Source organism: Acanthaster planci, linkage group LG10 (assembly GCF_054643075.1).
Source record: "Acanthaster planci isolate LZ-2023a linkage group LG10, COTS_SCS, whole genome shotgun sequence".
Lineage (NCBI taxonomy): Eukaryota > Metazoa > Echinodermata > Asteroidea > Valvatida > Acanthasteridae > Acanthaster > Acanthaster planci.
In genome coordinates this window covers 8,088,565-8,105,825 of record NC_141786.1, presented here as the reverse complement: position 1 = coordinate 8,105,825, position 17,261 = coordinate 8,088,565, and the positions used below count along the sequence as shown (strand labels likewise).

Here is a 17,261-nt window from a genome sequence, read left to right as displayed (position 1 = left end):
CGCTATAAAATTTGTGCCGGTCGTCTTGATTTCACATCATACGTGGATTACAGAGTTCAGGGCAAAGGTTAATTCACAAGAACTGTTGATTTTCATCAACAGAGAATTGGCCTGCTCAAAGACCCTGTGAGATAACATCAGAGAGTCCCTGGCCCTTTGTCAAACCTCAGAAGTGTTTCTGGCTTTGGACCACAAACCCGCAGAGGCCATTAAGCGACAAAGCAATTAAAACAATTCTCACACACTACAATACCTAATTTCTCTCTGACAGAGAAAGGACATGCACTGAGCAAGTCAAGACCTCAAGTCAGGGGCTTAGAAAAGAACCATGAATCTGATGAGGTCGAGCCTTCGCCCACAGATAATGGCTGTGGCTGGGAATAGCGTATGTAGATATGAGACGCCACTGGCTTGCGGCTACAGCCTCTTCCCACTGATGTCTGCATCCCCAAGCCGCAGCCGGTCAATTTCAACACAGCCTGATGATGAAAAATGAAGCCGCGGCTGAGCAGTAGTAACACCGTAACCAAGGCAACCAGTGCTCCATTACCTGATGCTGTCACTTTGCCTTTACACACGTCGATGTGAGAGGGCTGGAAGTGACTGGACATCGGGGACTCTCTGACCAGGAAACGCTTCTGGCCCCACTGGGCTACACCTCGGCTGACCTCCAAGACGCAGACGGTGGCTTTGTTCAGAGCCTGCTGTATGTCGTCGAGGCTGGGTTTGATCACCTGAAATGATCAGACACTTTCTTAGAGCAGTGAGCAGTCCTGTCACAAAGTATTTCTAAATTTGAATTTATCTTTCAACAAGTCAAGTCACAAGTCCATTTTTCCCAAGTCAAGTGAAGTCATGAAAATCTTACTTTTTTGCCTCACTTTTTCCATCAAAATATGCTGTCATTTCTAGCTGTAAAACATCACCATACTGAAAACAGGCAGGCTTGCTTTCTCACACAGGAAATCAGGAATTTTGCACAGATGTATTTGATCTTGTGTTTACTTTCACAAAGGTTGGCATTGTTAACAAGTCAAATTCATTTCAACTTAAGTTGCAATCCATTTGTTTTTTCAAGTCATGTCACAAGTCTGAAATATTAAAACTTGTTTCCAAGTCAACAATTCCAGCCGACACTAATAACAAGCACGTACACAAGCTTACAACTTGTTGTAAAAATGCTTTCATGTTAACCCCCCCCAAAAAAACCAACATAGGTGAGTTTTTGTGTCCATACCACGTTGGGAATCTCCAGTGCTACACTGACTTGGAAGAATGGTGACCTCTTTGCTGTATGTCTGATACCAAAGCTGAGTCCACTGCCTCCTATGGGTCTGTAGACAGAGAGGAAACATTTCAGAGAGAAGTGGTACACAATGTGTTGTCATACATGTACATGTACCTGTCTTGAATACTGTTTGTTTGTTATTTGGGTTTTTTTCAATGCCCCAGGGCGTGACAGGGCAACAAAAAACCATGTCACACTCACTATTAGACACCAAACCTTGTATGGTATCAAGCACACACAGGCAAGCATACATTCACCTCAGGATAATGCAGGGACTGCGAACCTCTCATGTTCAAAGATTATTGCTAAGGGTGCTATGCATCCCTCAACTACATGTACATGTACACTATACCAGTATTCAAAATGTCATATCCCACATCAGAGCAGTAAACAATTATTACTTTTTAGAAACTATGTTCTTAGCTTTGAATGTCCAGCAAAGCTTGGCATATAGCTATGTTTTAATACCGTTGAAGATCCAACAATACCTGTGATATGGGAGGAGGGAATTTTGACAGTGACCAATTTTACCTAACCGAATTCTAAAAGTGTGGCATTTTCGTGTCGCTTTGTTACACCTGACACGTGTCATTTGACACTCTGACATGAAAATATCACTGAAATTATTTTCTAAGTATTTTATTAACTGGAAGGTAATTTGCATTAGGGTAGTTCCAGAAATTGAGGGTCCAAAAGTGCAACATTTTTGTGTCCCTGTTACATGTTACATCTGTTGATTCTGTCCTTCATGTGACATGGAAATATCACAGGAATTGATTTCAAACTATTAGTATTTGTTTAGCAGAAACTTTGCAATAATTCATCACGCTTGGAATTTAGGAAATTTGCATTCTGAAGGTACAAAATCATATGTCAGATGTGACAGGGACGCACACAAAACTGAACCCTTAATTTCTGGAATTACCCACTCCGGGAAATCAAAGTATGCATTTTACATGTACATGTAAACGTCCCAAATCAAAGGTCAGATGTGACAAGGATGCCAATAAACTACTACTAACAAACACTACTTGGGGGCATCCCCCAAACCTTTTTTGGAGGTCCTATGGTACGGTGGGGCTTAACCCTAACCCTCCTCAAACCTTCACCTGTTGGAGGACTGAGGAGGGTTAGGGTTAATAGATTGGCCTATTAATGGCTCATGCCTGATGGTCTAATAACTGGCCCCCACTTTGAAAATCATTCTGCCATCGGTGAACCATGCTTGTAAAATGTTAACTGTGCTCCTTTGAAAAAATACAATGCATGGGCAGTAGAAGATACGTCACTGACTGACGCCTTTATAAATAAAATCTGAGGTTGGCTGTCATCTTATCGTATGCAGGAGTCAAAACATAAAGGTCTAAAACACTACCAACAGAAAAGACAAGAAAGCAGAAAGGGGCCAATGGCAATGTGCAAATGTTATGGCTACAGCTGTAAATAACACACACGCCTATGGGAGCCAATAGTTTGTGGCTGCGGTTACTTACCATAGACACGTGTGTAACTCCGAGCCGCAGCCAATCTAATTGGACACAGCCAATTCCATTGCTCATACATGAAAGAAACAGGGTCCAATGTCATGGAGATGCTTAACAGTCTCACAACAGAGAAAACAAAACGGACTAATTTCCTAACCTCAAGCACCATTTCATGGTGGTGTTTGGCCTACATGTACATGTAGTTGTGCTTACAAATGGTTGCACGCACGCTGTGATTTCCATTATGTTAAGCAAATTTTCCCTCCAACAGTAAGCGTGGCTTTTTACCTTGCTTACTGCTCATGGTGTCCATGACATGCATGGAGCCCCTGTTAGCGTAAAATTGTGTGCTTTGCAGCGCCATAAACTTGGGCCCAGATGGTTATTGCAAGCAACAAACAGAATCCTGAGAACACAGGCTCAGAGGAGCAGCGCGCAGTACAGAGAGATGAGATCACAAGAACTGGCCTGGGATGTGACGCAGACCAAGCGAAGAGGCCTTCCTTCATCAGAAGACAGACGTAAGATCACCAGCAACAAAGGATATTATGCTAAGACATTCAGGCAATGGAGGGACGCCAGCTACAAAACAGCAACAGAACTCACGTGGAGAAGAAGACCCTCCTCTTGATGTTATCCAGGGACTGGCGAGTGGCCTTGAGCAAGGCCTCCAGCAATCGCTGGCCGAAGTGCATGATGAGCTCCTGGCATTCCTCCTGCAGCTGAGCCTCCTCCTCCAGGCTCTCATTGCTGGCCAGACTGAACTCTGACTCCCGCTGGTGGTCGTCCTCCTCAGCCTTCTGCCCCTCAGTCTTCTCCTCTGATGATGTTATAGAGAATTGAATGATAAACTACATGTGAATTCATAATTACGAATCCAACTGCCCACTTCTACTGTCCGATCCTACTGGTTGAGAGCCCACCACGTGGGTGGTTTTCTGCAGATGATGGAACAAGTAACTGGCTTAAATAGGTGTAAACAAGTTTGACTTCTGTATTGGACTCTGACTCTCATACATGACAATGACTGACACCCCATATGCACGTGTAATACATCTCATGAGTCCCTATTTCGTAAGGTCAAAATTTCACACTGCATCGCCATTGCTGTGATCAGCACGGCATGATGCCCTGTGCACCACCTGCATCTCCGTGTAAGGAGGTGTTAGTACTGCACATGTGGGACTAACCCCAGATATGGCTTGAGGGATGTTTCACAAGGCATCAGGTAAACTTGATCAACAAAATCAGTGGGAAAATCTGAATTTTTCAACTTTGATTTTTTTTTTCAGGAAATAGGTAAGTAAATGGGAACAGGTGTAAGCAGCCTATATTCCCACAAAAATCTACTTCCCTGACTTGTCCAGGATTTTCAGACTATATGGCAATTTCCATGAAATTTAATGCCAACTTGGTATTATGATCTAGCAGACTGCCATCGCCACTACTCTAGACTGACAAGGACAGAATGTCAATTTAATCATCATTCCATTATCACAAAAGGGCCGATCCAATGTAACCCTTGCATGATCCTGATTTTCATGACTTTTCCATGACTTATTTCCTTCTGATAACAGAATTTTAGGACACTGTATTTTCCCCAAATGTTCCACTACTTTTCCATGACTTTCCAGGACAACGTTTTCCCCAAGGATTTTCCATGACTATGGGGATCCTCTGTTAAACCTTGAGCCCTTCAATCAACCCATTAGCTCCTCCATACTTTTTTTTTTCATTTCTTCACTGGCCAATTAAAAGAACCGTGGAGTGCTGGGCAGCTTCAGTCAGGACAGGGAGAGACAAGGCCGGGTCGGTATCAGGGAGAGCAGTGACAAGTAAGCAGTGTTGTGCATTATTACTGACAAAGCTGCGATCCCAGGGGATGGGGGGTTATAGGGAGTCCTGCAGTTAGCTCTAATTTCACAGACAACTAACTCCACTGACGCGGGTCTAGAGACAACCAACCAACTCTTGTCAATTAAATAAAACAGCTTCGTGTTAAGTGTTCATCAAGCAGTTGTCCGATCATCATGCAGACTTTAATGTCACAATCACTTGGGTGCAAAGTCCAACTGATTCTGGATTGTACCGCACTACAAACTAACATCTGCCTCGCCGCTTTTTCATTATTCTTTTGTCATACTATTGCGTCCTCTTTATGGATGATTTTTTCCAGAGGATAAAATCAGTGTTGGCCTACTCGTCTGACTGATAGATTTCTTTACAAGAATTTTTTTTTCTCCCAGTCCCTTTGTTTTTGGGCATGGAGTGGCAGTTGACGACAAAGTCCGTTTCACCTGCATGAGGAAACTCGGTCCACACATTGATGAATTAATGAATGGATGACTGCCCAAGAGACCCAATTTCCTTTCCTCCTACACTCTAAGTAATTCGTTAAACCATCCTCCCAACGTCCCTCATTTGTGATCCTAAGAGCCCCCTTTTTTTTACTGTGAACAGCTGACACCACGAGTTCCACCCCCACAGTTTGACAGACGACATGCGGTTATACATCACCTTCTGGGGCCTGCTCCTGCTTGTGAGTTGTCTCCCCTGGTCGCTGGTACCCGGTCACTCGGTGCGCTTTCTCCACAAACAGATCGACCAGGTTGGTGGCAGCGTCTTCAATCTTGGTGCTCAGCTTGTCCAGAATTTTCGTCTTCTCTTCGCAGTGTTTCTGCATTGGGGAAGAAATGGAATGATTACTTTCCTTAAGGGGTTCAGTTATTTCTTGTTATAGCTTACATGAGGAGTATACTGACAGGGAATGTAAAAGGAGTTTATGGGTTTTAATAGTGGGCTTTGCCTTCCACTGACATCATCAGTGAAGGTTGCCTTTTTTGTGTTTTTATGCCATCATTAGCGCATCCACAGTTAATTACATGGCTCTTATTTCCAAAAGCCGTGATTTGGCTCCAACAAAGGAAAAATGGCAATTTTTTTTAGGCCGTCAACCCTGTTCTGGAATTTCCTACTGAGAAAAAAAAATAATCTTAAGAATTTCTAGGTGAAAGCAAGTAATTTTTGTTTCCAATTTTATCCCCCAACCGACCCTCCCTCCAAGTCAAAGTAATATGAGAACCATTGAAATTTACGGACGCCCTTATAAAGCAGTCAGTCATAAATACTTCAGACAGTTTAGCCAGTCCTATTCACTCTGAGCGGGAACAACAGAGGGCACGTTTTTAAATAGCTAAGACGGTCCTTTGGTGGAATTCACCACGTTTGTGCAGAAGTGCATACACAGTTGGCTCAGGATACATGGCACTGAGCATACTTAGCATATGCAGCCAATTTCTGTTTGATTGCACGGCATATGCACCAAACAGTGTGCAACAAGGGTGATTGAAAACTTCCCATCCATCCGTCCCTTCTTTGCTAGTGAGGGCAAACTTCAACTTTGGACAGAAATGTCGAGAGCCCTTTCGCCTGGGTGACCAACCAACTGGTTTTTACTTCCTGGTTTCACGTGGAAATCGGATTCCAATTTCACGGACTTTATATCCCTCATGCATCACGATCACTGACCTAAATGTAAAATTTCACCCTCAAACTAGCAAGTGCAATGCAAGTAATGAGCTGGTAAATTTATGGAGAAATGAAATGTCTCCCTCTACAATCTCTATGCACCACACAGCAGTGCATTGTCAGGCTGTGTGCATGGTGCACACGCTATCGATATGGCTTGAAGGATGTTCCACAATGCATTCATGAGGTAAAGTCGGCAAATAAAGTGTGGAGAAAAAAAATTTGAATTTCTGACTATAGTCTGACTTTTTCACGAGGTGCTCCTGAATGGGAATAAAAGTGTGGTTGAGCAGCTACCAGTCCATGTAAAAACAAGTGCATTTAAAATCAGATAGGGGCCTAGCTAGCGACAATAATGGACTCAAGTGAAAACCAATCCATTACCCTGTTATTCCCTACATGTTATTAACAGCAGCGACTGTTACCTGTATGCGTGTCCTGTTGGACAAGGTAGGCCAAAGTAAGATTCTCCGACTGACAGCTCATTTCTACAAAGTCTTTTTCTCCCCCCAAAAAACCAGCAAGAAAAGTGATACCAAGCTTGGACCTATCACAGCTTCAGCCGTGAAGAATACAAACCAAAGGGATTGATGTCACATTTATACTGTTCACGGCACAGAGAGAAAATGATTTTATGGCTTGCAGTGTGGTGAACAGTGTTGGCACCAAATGTCTGCTCCACGGATGTGAGTAGCTACAGTCCTGATATTTAAAAGGCTCCAACATTCAGCAAACCTACGTGACTTGCTCCCACAAAATGAGTCTCAGTTTTAGTTTACATGTACCTGTACATGTATACATGTACATCAGAAAAGGACATTAACGTACATTAACTTACATGTACATTAATGGACAATAACTTGCATTAATAGACATTTAACTTACATGTACATTAATGGGCATTAACTTACATGTGCATAATGGACAAAAACTTGCATTAATGGAAATTTAACTTGCATTAATGGACAATAACTTACATTAATGGGCATTAACTTACATTAATGGGCATTACTTTACATACATAATTTAAAGAAAAACTGAATGAGATTTCAGCTGATTTCCACTGTGCTGGAGTGGGCCTCTGAACCCCAAACAGACCCAGGACACATGCAGGCAAGAAAATGATTACATGCGTGAGGGCACTGCAAGCAATACAAGTACATACGAACACTTGTGCACATGTTCACTGTCACCTGCAATGAATTCTGTTTAATAAGTAATGTGTTCACTATACCCCGTGTATTGTGGTGAATCTTGAAATAATCAGAAAGTGGGCGACAATCAAATTACAGCCTCATTAGGAGCGCTTCCTGAGGTTGACTGAGAATGTCATTCTGTTATTTTTGCGAGGAGGAGGGACGAGACAGCTGGAGTGCAGCGGTGATTAAAGTTTGACTTGTTTGAAATGGAAGTTAAGCAAGTCAAGCTGTTGTCTGGTGCTGCACAAACAGCGCAATGAGGCTCACTGCATTGGCTCACAAGCCTCGATCACGACATTTATTCTGATGTTGAGAGCTTTCTAAAGGGCCCCGTGATAGAGGGCTTCAGCTAGAATCAATAATGGGGTCCCGGAGAACCTCTGATTGGACAAAACAGCAGCCTCAGTACAGTTGCAAGGTGCGGGAAAAGATCTGAAGAGGAGGAATTGGCAATGGAAAATATCCAGTGGCTTTGCTCTCTCCCTTCGGTATCACATCAGTCATGAAGTCAACAGTCTAATATCACGCAGTTTGACTGTCTAAAGTGCCATCTTGGGTGGTGACAGGCAACTCAAAGAACTCTTTTTCTGAAGCGCCGAGAAATACTGCTGGCAGGTATATGATGGATGCAGTGAAGAAAATGCATGAACCGGTAGTTAATTAATGGCACATTAGGCTTGACGGCTCTCCCCGGAGCAGGACAAGAGAACCAGAGGAGAAGTAGTCATCTGCTTCACATGCAGCTTCTGTAGTGATGAAAAGTCACTTCGGCTGTTTAGAGCACTGTACTGGGTTTGCACACCGACTGCCAGCCCACGGACACAGACGACATTTTCATCTCGTCCTTTCAAAGCACACCCTGTGCACAACTTCAACTCAACCGGTTCAAGAGACAATCATTCAATCGTTGAAGAAAATGCCGCTCCAGCTTTATGGATCACCCCTTGGTTAGCACGCTGTCTGCCAGCCCATGGGCATCATTTACAAAGCAGCTTTTCTATCCATTATCCTGTTTAGTGCTCGGCCTGTCAAGGGCACCATTTCAACTAAACCGATTCCAGTGACAATTAGTCAGCGCTTTTTTCCCTCTTCTGACTAATGGATACCACTAAAGACCCACATGTACATGTACCTGTGCCAAAGTGATCCATTTTTGTCAGTGCAACAACTACAAAAATTAACACAGCCAAGTACTGCGGTGGTTTTAAGCCCATGGAAACAGTATCAGAAGTGAAAGCACCATCACACAAAAATATGCACACCCAGCTTCTTACAGTCTTCAAAGTGATCATGCAACCATCAAGTGTCCTGATGCGGTCAAGGAGTGGATAGTGTGCCGCTGCTACACAAAACAAACTCCGGTTGTATTGATATATGAACCAACAGTAGCCTTCATCTAGCTTTCTGAAAGAGTCCAGCCGGAGGATGTGCATACTCATTTATTACTCTGGTACGTGACCTGGAAACAAACTCACTAAGTTCTTGAACGGTTTTCAGGGAATCTTGAAACACAAACTCTTTATACAAGCTTTGGCCACTAACTGCAGCAGTCATCTTGAGACGACAAAATGTGATTGACATTACGCATAGCGACTCTGCGATGCCGACAGCATTTGGCATCAAAGAAGCTTATAACGGTTATTACGCATACATGACTGTCTTCGATGCACAGTGCCGACACCATGAACACCACTCAAGATGGGCCCGGAGTCCTGGTGACCATCATCACTGCAAGCATGTGGACAATCGTAACTCTCTTGATTTTGTTATTGAATGCTTTATGTCTAATCATTCTTCCGAAAGTGAATAGCATCAACGATGCGACCAAAGTCTTTCTGGCGTTCATGACGTTGGGGGACCTCAACTTGGCCGTCTTCATCTACCTCCCCATGATCGGGCTCTCCATCTCCGGTGGGACATGGCCGTTTGGGGCATTTTGTTCCGCGCAGGCGTGGACTCTACGCCAGGGACTCCCAATGAATATGATCGCTGTGCTCCTCGTGACTATAGATCGCTACTTGGCCATAGTTCACCCTTTACGGTATTGCACATGGGTGACGGCAAAACGAGCTAAGATTATCGCCTGCTGTACAGCTCTGCTCACCCACTTATACGCAATGTACTATTTCCTTTCTGATCGCGAGCATATTCATTTCAACAAAACCCTCAAGATCTGTGTATTCGGAGTGGACAACTCCACCACATATGCTATCACCTTCTCAATGGGTTTGACTTGGTTCCTCTGCCACCTTGCCATGTACGTTAGAATTCTGAAGATTGCGAGCCGGCATGCCAATCGCATTGCCGGGCAGCACAACGCTGCATGGGTCCACAACGCGTCGCCCAACAGGCGGTCCTTTGTGACAATCGGCATCATCAACGCCGTACTTTTTGTGTGCTGGGTCCCGTTCAGCATCGTCTGCGTGGCAGAGGTCACGGGGAATGAGGTACCTGCGGTGCTCGTCACCATCTCCAGGATTCTGTTGGCGACTGTGAGCTGGGTCAACGTTATCGTCTATTACGTCAGAAACGAGGAATTTAAAAGAGCAGTGCATAACCTGCTAATCTCCACAGAGCAATGGTGTTCGTGCTACATGAGGGAGTCTTGAACTTTTACTCTGTCATCTAAAGTGAAGGTGTACAAATAACTCAAAATCTGTTTATGGAAGCATGTATGATAACCGTTGACATCAACAGAAAAGCACCAACGGCAAATTTGATAAGACTGAGCATTTTGCTTATAAGTAAAAGGCGCAGCTGTGGCTCATTGCACTGGGATGCTATGCTTTAAGCCGAGCATGTTCATGACGAACAAAACAAAAAGAAATTACGTAACAGTGTGTCGCTTGAAAGAGCAAATTGCTTCAGAAGTATCAATTTGTCTAATCGTGAATAACAACAAGTTGAAGTAAACAATTACAAGTACAGAAATGTTGTAATTTTTCCATTTTTCTGTCCTTTCAGTTTCAATGCTGGAGGACAATCTACCATTTGCCCACGCAATTCCGAAGTAACATTTTAGCTGACAGGATGTTTAATGTCCACACGGTTGCTACATTTTCTATCAAGTGTTTGTGTGAACATGGCCATTCCTGAGCCATGCTAGACAAATGGGCACTAACATGGAAGGCTGCCAGGCTTTCACTTGTGTCAAATTAATTGCCTAAATATCCTGAGCCACCAAAGAACTCGGAAACAGGACTAAAATTGATGCTTGCGAAAGTGCTCCTTCTGGTGTGTTATTTACTAATTTATGTTATTTTTAGGTTTTGAAACATAAGCAGGCCAAGGCTGGAAACACACGTACATGTACTGCACGCCAAAGTGACAGGTGAAATATTTAGAGAATTATTGGAAAACAAATAAAAACAAAGCCGGGATGTACAAAAAATTGACAGTTTGCTTGACTTTATTTTTGCCGAGGAGAGATTGTCGAGAAATGCACAGATTGCTTTCTGAACAGATGAGGAATTTAAACTATGTTCACCACATCACTGTTTCTACATGTACAGTAGCTATCAATAGCTTAGTCTTCTGGATTTAATACAAAGGGTTCACTTGCCACAAAAAAATTCATATGGGCTTTTACATGAACCGGTTTTCCCTGCTGAGACAGATTAGTCATTAAGGAAGGGTACTATACCAGCTAATTGCTAGGTACACATCGGAAGTACCGGTACGGCACATGTACAATGCCTGCTGTGATATCCATTCCACTCTGTTGTATCTAATTCACTTTACATGTATTCTAAATTAGATGCAAGCAGGCCACAATGGAATCTTCAATTTCCTGTAATTATACGGTCTTTGTAAACTGTTCATGTTTGTGCATGTACGAGGATGATGGGAGGTAGGATGGACTCTAGTAGAGGTGAGTAGGCCCATATTTGATGGAAGTGCAGGTTGGCAATTAGCTAGAGGCAGGCAGATGCTGCAAGGGATTTAACTTTTTATCACGTTTGATTAACGTACAGGAGCACGACTGGATTGTGCACAGTCCTGAGGTTTTAGCCAGTATCTGGAAATTGAGTGCTTTAGTTTTATGCTTTCAGCTGCATTTGTGCAGCACAGCAAAGAGTCCAAAATGGCCCGTCAAAGTCTGCGGTATTTCTTGAACTTGCTGCAATAGGATTTCTTGAAATGCTCTTCACTTTGCTGGAGACAGAAACGTGATGGATGCGCAGTGCTATTCATTTTGGAATACATATACACATATTTAAATGTACCTTTGGCCAACTATTAGAAACTCACAGGCAGGTTTTACATGCATCAAAAGCTGCGTACATGTACACAGGGACTTACATGTACAAGTTTGTGTACGGTGATCGACATGGGCATCATAAGGAGAGGGCAAAAATGGGGGAACATTGAAAAAAAAAACAGTTGAAAAAAACAAAGTGCATAGAAATAAGAGAGGAAATGGGATACTTTACTTTAACAATATCACCCCTTAACCCTACTGTGGGTTTATCATAAATTATAAGTTCTCAAAATTCCCCACCCAATGGGGAAAAAATGGTTCCCCCCCCCGGAAAAATCCTGGCAACGCCCACAGTGCTTGATATTAAAGACCACGGATAATTTGTACAGGGTACCTTTGGCTCGGGTCACATGAAGTGAGGAAATTAGGGTTGGTTGGTTGGTTGATTGGTAGGCAAAACATTTTATTTTAGGGTCTTTTGGGGGGGGGAGTTTGGAAGGGGAGAACTGACTAGGGCCAAACCCAATTTTTAATGTGTCAGTGCAGCACTGGCTGAAGCTAGAGCACACAGAGCTTATAGAGCAAGCACTAAATTTCAGCAGTTCAGTTTGTTTAGCACAGGTTTTACACCCATATGATACCCATGTTTAGTTATTTTCCAGTAAGTGTCTGACTTAAACTTTGCTACCAGTACTTTTCAAAAATTTGTGGCGGATTTGCAGTGGGAAGAAGTTAAGACTGGAACCTAAAAATGCAGTGCAGATGTAATTTCTCTTGGTGGCGAATCCACGGTCACAGAACATGCATGCTGTTAGATCTCCAATGGTTACAACAGATCTCAACCTTGTCAAATGCGTGGGAGGTTGTACAATGCAATCACCTCTTCACCATTAAATGACAATGATTCAATCCTTTTCGTGACTCTTCTTGGACCAAATTTCTTCTTTCAGGCGTGACGGTAACTGGCTTACAGAAAAAAAAAGAATAGCTTGGATTTCATGGCTGTTATTCATAAATACCTCAGACAGTCTCCCTATTCAACAACGCGCAACTTGACCGTGTATTAACATTTGATAATGCCTACTGAGAAGTGATTATGCCTGCTGTGTAAATCATGCGCTGGCATCTGAATAACGAGACAATTTAGTCGATTCTGATTGGTCAAGCGTCTTTGTGCACGCGGTTCGCCTCGCGCACACCAAGTCTACATAAGGAGATTCTTTTGGACAACTTGCACATGGAATATACCATAAAATGGACATGTCTCTGGTTACTCAAATATTTGACCTGGCAAAAAGCTATTTATATCTTTGGCTGATTGAGTATTGAAGTAGGTGTATAAAGCCCTAATAATGCGTGGACCTGTTCTCCAACTAGGCTAGTCATTAATCCCTGTGATGTATCACATTCACTGTAATCAGCTGTAAGCCAGCCACAATGGCACCTCTAATTGTACGTACAGTAGTTTTACCTTGTGAACAGTACAAAGAGTGATGAGGGAAGTGGGGAGTCAGGAGAGAAGAGTTATTAAATTTCACAAAATATTTAATGGAAGAGCAGGTGGCAATTACAAGTAGGTTGATGACGGCAGATGACGAAGGGGGAGTTGATTGCATTCATGTTTGACAGAAATACAGGTGCATGATTAGATTTTGTACAGTGCAAGAGCTGTTTGAAAACTGAATGTCAACATTGGCCTTAAAGAGAAAAACAAGGCATCCAAGCTACTATAGCTTTTAAGTTTTTCCAGCATTTGGTCCAAGGTATCCAAACGGGTCTACAGGTGAGGGCTGATCCCGAATCAAATGTTGGGGTGATCTATTTTGTGGAACAAAAAAACAATTTTTTTTTAACGAACGCTGTTTGAGAGAGGCAGTGCGTGGTCCCCATTGGCCTCTTCCCTGGATCGACCAATATGTCTATGTACGGTCAAAACGATGTCCAGACACCCCTCTGGCTAAAACAGTGGTACAGCCTCTGAACAGGACTGAGCATGGATCCAGTATATCAATCAAGGAGCATTAGTAAACATATCTAATAGGTGTGCCAAAGTAGTCGTGGGTGGACCGACAACTGCTGGCTGACCTCGCAAGACCTGGCTGAGCTCTGCGTCAGATGACATGCGACCTCTTGGTGTCAAGGCAAGGGATGCAGTGGACAGGGCCAAATGGAGGGGAGCCATAGCAAGAAAGCAGGCCAAACCCAGAACAGGCTGGAGATCAACCTGAAGGTTTGTTATTTATTCTAATCCATCAATTGAAATGATGCACAAAATGCCGACGATCATTTAACCCAAGATTTGAAAGAATTGTAATGGCAAGGTGACCTATCACAAGTAAGGCACAATGCATGAGATTTACCTGTAAATCAGTGCATTCTACGCAGAACCGTTTACGCGCCGAATGGATTTCTGCATTCAGCAACTGAACAGCACGCACCTTTAATGGCACTCACCTGTGTTCTGGAGGTGAATTCTTCTACGTTCCATGGCTTGTCGTTGGGCAGATCACAAAGCAGGGTATTTCCGATCTCATCAAGCAGGGAATCTATCCTGGCCTCACGAATGTCATTCACCTGTATACATGTATATTGTTTAAATGTGAGTTACAGTAGTTGGTGTGAGTCACCCTGAATTTTTCTTTTCAGCTCAAGAGTCGGCAACACCAATTTAATTTTTCTATTTGAAATCTTTCAAAACCAAAATCTGCAGTTTATAGAACGATGCATGACTATTTTGTTATCACAGGAAAATAAACAAGACAGTGTTTTCCATCACATTCAAAGCAGAGTTAGGAAAATTACAAAGGGAATCTCACACCTGTATGTACTACTTTCATAATCGTAATTTATATGAAGAGTATCATGTGTGTAAGACAGATCTGATGCAATCAGCTACTGAAGATTTCAGAAAGGTTTCTAGACACAGAAGTTTGTTAATGAGCCATTTTGTAATAATTTTCTGTATGGCATAATTGGACAATATTCCACAAGCTGCGTTAATGTAATTCTACTGCAATGGGTCAATTCACCTCCTTGATGATCAGGCTGAGATCTCTTAAGGAGAAGCGGATGCTGGCGAAGTAGTTCTGCAGGTTGAGGGAGGTCCAGCAGAGCATGGTCAGGCCAGGCATGATGGCCAGGTCCACCTTCCTGGTGTGGGCTGTCATCAGCGGCTGGAAGATGGCCGGGATCTGAGCTCGGACGGCGGCGTTCTCGTCTAGCAACAGCTGCAAAGGTGAGAGCAGATGACCATCAGTACAGACCATAATTCAGCACAGCACATCCCAGATAGGTTTGCTGAACAGCGGGGGGAACACCTACTTCACTATGCAGACATGATGCAGGAACTCCAAGTCATGCATAAATGTGGTGGAAAGATTAGCATATTGGAAAGACAGGTTTGTGGACACTTCGCTATTATAACAATGTCTTCATAGTACTGATGGAATAGAATGGTTTGCTATTACCACAGCATAAAGGGAACTGTTAGGCTCTATCAAGTTGTTGGAAAGAAGTCAATCATTGTGCTGCAATCTAACAATCTTACTAGAGCTGAGTCAATTCGAATAATTCCCTATTCGAAGATTCGACCTTCAATTTGATTGAACATCCAAATATTCGTTCATACCGGCAGGCAGATTATTGATAACAATCCATATACAAAATCAGTTGCAATAATGCACAAAATTGTTCATTTTAATCACTACAATAGCTTTTCACGTCTAGGAGTATCTTCAGCCTTGATTTAGCAACATTTAGAGACAAACAACAATAGCTTCTCACGTCTAGGAGTATCTCCAGCCTTGATTTAGCAACATTTAGAGATGAACAACACTTCTTGTCCTTTAAAATTTTGTAATGAATGAATTAATTTTTGAATTGTTGTAAGATTTCTGTCGCTTTGCATTTGAGTTTGCTTGACACAAGCCTCCACAGTACAATTTGTCTCATTTAAAAGAAAAGAACATTGTCCCTTCGTTTTCATGAATTTTTGCATTCGAATATTCGAACTTGGAAAATAACATTCGAATCCGATACTTGATCAATCATCCAGATATTCGGCACAGCCCTAAATCTTACAGTGCAGAAAATGCTAACATTATTACAACACAGCATGGTTTTACATTTTAAAAACTTCAAGAGTTAGCTAGATTATAAAAATCCCCCAAAATGAATGGAAAAAATAGTTAGTGTACGATAAAGAGATGCTGTGACATGGCTTCACCTTGAGTGTATTATAATCGTCTTTGAGTTGTTCCTGTCGCAGGCATATGATGTGAGCTGCCTCGGGTATCTCCAGGTCGTGCTTGCGCATGCACTCCGATTCGCGGATCACCTGGTACAGCATGGGGTCAAAGTTCACCAGGAGTTCCTTGGTCTCGGGGTGGCGGATCAGCAGGGTTGCTTGCAGACCTGGCCAGAAGTACCAGAAAAAAGAAAGGAAAATTTTAAGACCAGATGAACTCAAAACGGAAAACCAAACTTAACTCCAAATGAAAAGTGTATATATCGTCTATCTGCTACAGTGATACGGAGAGTGGTATAAAACTTGATGTACATGTAAGTGGTACTGTCTGCCTAGCACTAGGGCATTAATAATACAGATTCCTGAGTTTACTGACACACAAATATGTGAAGCTTAGGTAATAGCAAGCACTCGTATGCGGTGTACCGCCCCCAACATGCCTAAGAGATACCAAAACTTGATAAGAAAGCCCCCTTTCCCAGTTCACAACTAAAACCCATGAAGCTACGATCCTGAAATGCTCGGGATGGACAGCTGCTATGAAACCACATGACTTTTGTCCTCAAAATCAAACAGAGAATTTAAAGGCATGTGACAGTAAGAGCAGATGTGCAGAACATCGATATCGTCCTATTGTCTCCACATTCACGTCCGAAATCTAGCTTTATCATACTATGAAACAGAGACTTCATGCTTGTTCAATGAGTCCTGGACACAGTTTTGAGTCTTGAGAACCCATCACTGATCTCTATCCACTTGTTCTAGGAAGTTTTCTGGCTTTCTCATCCAGTGTGTGATCCAAGTTTAGTTGCTAGGTACGTATCTGGAACACCTGCTGTAGAAGCCTACGGCAAAGTAAGTGCCCCCTTTTTCCGAAACGGCATGTTCTTTTTTTGCACATAGCACCTTCTTATGCCAGGAGTTTATTTTTCTCTTTCAGTGAAAATCGCAACATTCCAATTTTTAGGTCTATGAAAAATCGGAAGAGTTAGCAAGTTGGAAATCTCCAAACAGGGAATTTCAACTTATACAGTCCCCTGAATATGTCACATCTACCTGACTTGACTGTGTCCACCTGCTTCATCCAGGCTCGGTGATACAAGATCTCAAATTCGATGAGCACGGCGGCCGTGCGGTTGTAGTTACGGATAACCTTCCGTGCCTCTGGACTTTTTAACACGCTGCCGGCATCCTGCCAAGCCAATATGGGATAAACGTGGTTATGACAAATTGAAATGAAGGAGAGTTAATTAGGTTGGTGAAGGTTGCTAATGCAAACATGTTTGGTTATGAGGGCCCTCGCTGAAAATGTGGG

At 42.8% G+C, this 17,261-nt stretch overlaps 1 protein-coding gene across 7 annotated transcripts in view; it reads right to left on the bottom strand.

Moving 5' to 3' along the window:
• dnah8 (dynein axonemal heavy chain 8) overlaps nucleotides 1-17,261 on the bottom strand; it is a 133,200-nt gene that overhangs the window by 69,957 nt on the left and 45,982 nt on the right. For all 7 annotated transcript variants that reach the window (XM_087142386.1, XM_087142390.1, XM_087142388.1 and 4 more), the window contains 8 exons: nucleotides 17,003-17,138; nucleotides 15,926-16,113; nucleotides 14,730-14,927; nucleotides 14,155-14,274; nucleotides 5,290-5,449; nucleotides 3,379-3,592; nucleotides 1,238-1,334; nucleotides 551-734 (listed from right to left, as the gene is read on the bottom strand). In XM_087142386.1, the coding sequence (XP_086998512.1) occupies nucleotides 551-734; nucleotides 1,238-1,334; nucleotides 3,379-3,592; nucleotides 5,290-5,449; nucleotides 14,155-14,274; nucleotides 14,730-14,927; nucleotides 15,926-16,113; nucleotides 17,003-17,138 (1,297 nt within the window). The remainder of the gene's footprint in view (nucleotides 1-550; nucleotides 735-1,237; nucleotides 1,335-3,378; nucleotides 3,593-5,289; nucleotides 5,450-14,154; nucleotides 14,275-14,729; nucleotides 14,928-15,925; nucleotides 16,114-17,002; nucleotides 17,139-17,261) is intronic.